The 2,474-nt window shown below is 46.0% G+C and overlaps 1 protein-coding gene across 1 annotated transcript; it reads right to left on the bottom strand.

The window, feature by feature from the left end:
• Positions 1 to 471: 471 nt before the first annotated feature.
• On the bottom strand, positions 472 to 1,875 carry LOC130053809 (uncharacterized protein F54H12.2-like). Its single transcript, XM_056161394.1, has 2 exons — positions 909 to 1,875; positions 472 to 716 (listed from the first exon to the last, which is right to left on the bottom strand). Exons 1-2 carry the CDS (start codon positions 1,873 to 1,875, stop codon positions 472 to 474), a joined length of 1,212 nt encoding a protein of 403 aa, XP_056017369.1.
• Between the last annotated feature and the right edge of the window lie 599 nt (positions 1,876 to 2,474).

Raw genomic sequence — 2,474 nt, forward strand, 5'->3', positions numbered from 1 at the left:
TCCTTGATGGGTTCTCGGTTTTCGGAAGGTCTCTTTAAACCAATCCGCCACAAAACGATCGCGTTGTAAGGCCGTGCCTTTCCAGGGAAGTAACCATTCTTGTACGGTGCTTCTATGGCGATGGCGTTGATGTAAAAAATACACACAGTATTGTCCACAGACATCCGTATTCAAATCTTGATAACAATGGGTGTTATGAATCCAAGTCTCTCCGTGGCGTTGAATAAAGTCTTGGATGTCTTTATGGCTGGGAGGTAATCCGTAAGAATCAAAATATTCGACGGTAGGGCTACTCAAATACAAACAGACCCAATGCGCTCCAGGGCGATCGTGAGGGTCTGTATTCACCACGATGGCTTTGTGATGAGGTAACAGCTCAGGTATGACATCTCGAGGATACACACCGGCAAACGCCGGTCCTAAATCTCGTTGTAAAACATCTCTCAATTGCTGAGTATCCATCTCTCTCTCTTAGTAATCGATACTGACTTCTCGTTGTTTGTTGATTTCTAGCAGATTGTCGAACACGGCATACACCACACAGTTTAAGGTCCTGGCCACGTTGGCGGCAAATTGCACTTCCACTCTCAAGTTCCCCGTCTGTATGAGATGAAATTTATCCGTCTGGGCTTCTTGATCTTTCGTGAAATCCACACACCAGAGGGTGTAACCGTTTTTATACTCTTCCAGGGTAATGTCCGGAGCCCAGTCCTGGCCTAATTTTCCCAAGCCTTTGTACAGACTCAAATACGATCTCAGGTACTGATCGTCGGTGAAATTAGGTTCCAAAGGTCGGGTTTCCATCATTTCTCCATTGATACTGATTTCTAATTTCTTGACTCTCTCATTTTGGAAATGAAAGGGGTTTCGGGTATTATCCCCATTAAAAGCCGCATTGTCCACAAAACCCAACACGATCAGTTTAGGCATCTGTCCTTGAAACAGATGATCGGTGATTTTAGATTGGGTGCCACTAGGAATGGTGAAGGTTTTCACTTCCACTCGTCTCAATGGATATTTCGCCGTTTGAGTACTCAGTTGCTGATTGATGAGATTAATGATACTCGGCACAGGTTTGACTTTCCTCACCCACAAGATCATACTTTGAATGACCACTTTCCCACTACTCCCGGCAGCGGTCATCATGTAGAACTGGGGTCGAGCGCGATTGAATCGGAGACGGACATCCACGCCATTAGGGAGACATTTCTCTTGCTCAAACAAATCCAGATGTAATCGATCCATCAACACGATCTCCTTACTGTCTGTAATCTTCTCGTGACGTTTTCTCAACCCTACATTCTTGGAATCATCCGGATACACGGGAGTCGGGATGACGGCCGCGATGTTGACTTTATCATTCACTGCTGCAAATTCGATAGGAGGTTGAGTCAGAGCTTCTAATTTGACCTCATCCATATGTCCTGCCGTATCTTTTTCCCACAAGCTACAGGCTCTCATCTGGGTTTCCAGAGTCTTGGGTGCATAAGACAACAATTTCTCCAGATACGCTTTGTAGGGATAAGTATCCGTTCCCGGGGTAATGACTTTTCCATTGAGACTGACATCGATTTCACTGAACAAGGAATGGAGAATGTTATTCACGGGGGTCGAGGACGAATTGGCTCCTGCGAGATTCGTCCCGTCTGCTTTGGTGAATTTACAGACCATCTGGAGATACGTTTGGGATAAATCCAGATATTCATCTCCTTGTCCTTTGATTTCAAATTCAATCGGAGCCGTATCCGAGTTGAGGGTACTGGAAATGGGGTAATATTCCATCCATTTCGAATCTTCTAAAGTGACGTTGGTCGGGGGCACTTTAAACAGTTCTAAACTATCGGTGCCACAAGCGCAAGATTCTCGGTGCATCATATTGGAACGATGTGTTACTCAGCGTGAACTGGGATCAAATGTGTTCTGGGCTCCTTCTCACCCCCTTTTTATAGGGTTCTCAGTCGAAAATATCCAGAGAGCGTTTTGGCTTCCCCCTTTTCACGAGCTTCCTACCTCCCTTCCTAGGTCGCTTCCTAGGTTGCTTCCTAGGTCTCTTATGAGGCCCTCCCCGAGCTAAGATACGTTGTTTTCTTTTAACAAAGCCTTTTCCTTCCTGTATTCCCTCCTGTTTTCCCACCTGTTTTCTTTTGAGGGTCGTGGTTCCAGGCTTCCTGAGTATTCCTGTGCGCGCTTTTCTTCCTCGTTTGGATGGGGCTTTTCGAGATCTTCGCCTACGGGCATACCCGGCTGTCTCTTTCAGGGCTTGGGCACCGTGTGTCTTGAGAGCGTCTTTGAGGGATCGTTTATTATCTAACACATCCATCCCTGTTTTAGCAGCAGCCTTTAAGGCACTTTTAGCCCCCGATTTGAGTAAATCGGTGAAAAATCCTTTTCCCTTCTGCTTTTCAGATTCTGGATCATATTCTTCTGTTGGATGGCTTCTACGTCGTCTCCTCTGATAAGAGCGATAAGGGCGA

The sequence above is a fragment of the Ostrea edulis genome, chromosome 4 (genome assembly GCF_947568905.1).
Source record: "Ostrea edulis chromosome 4, xbOstEdul1.1, whole genome shotgun sequence".
Lineage (NCBI taxonomy): Eukaryota > Metazoa > Mollusca > Bivalvia > Ostreida > Ostreidae > Ostrea > Ostrea edulis.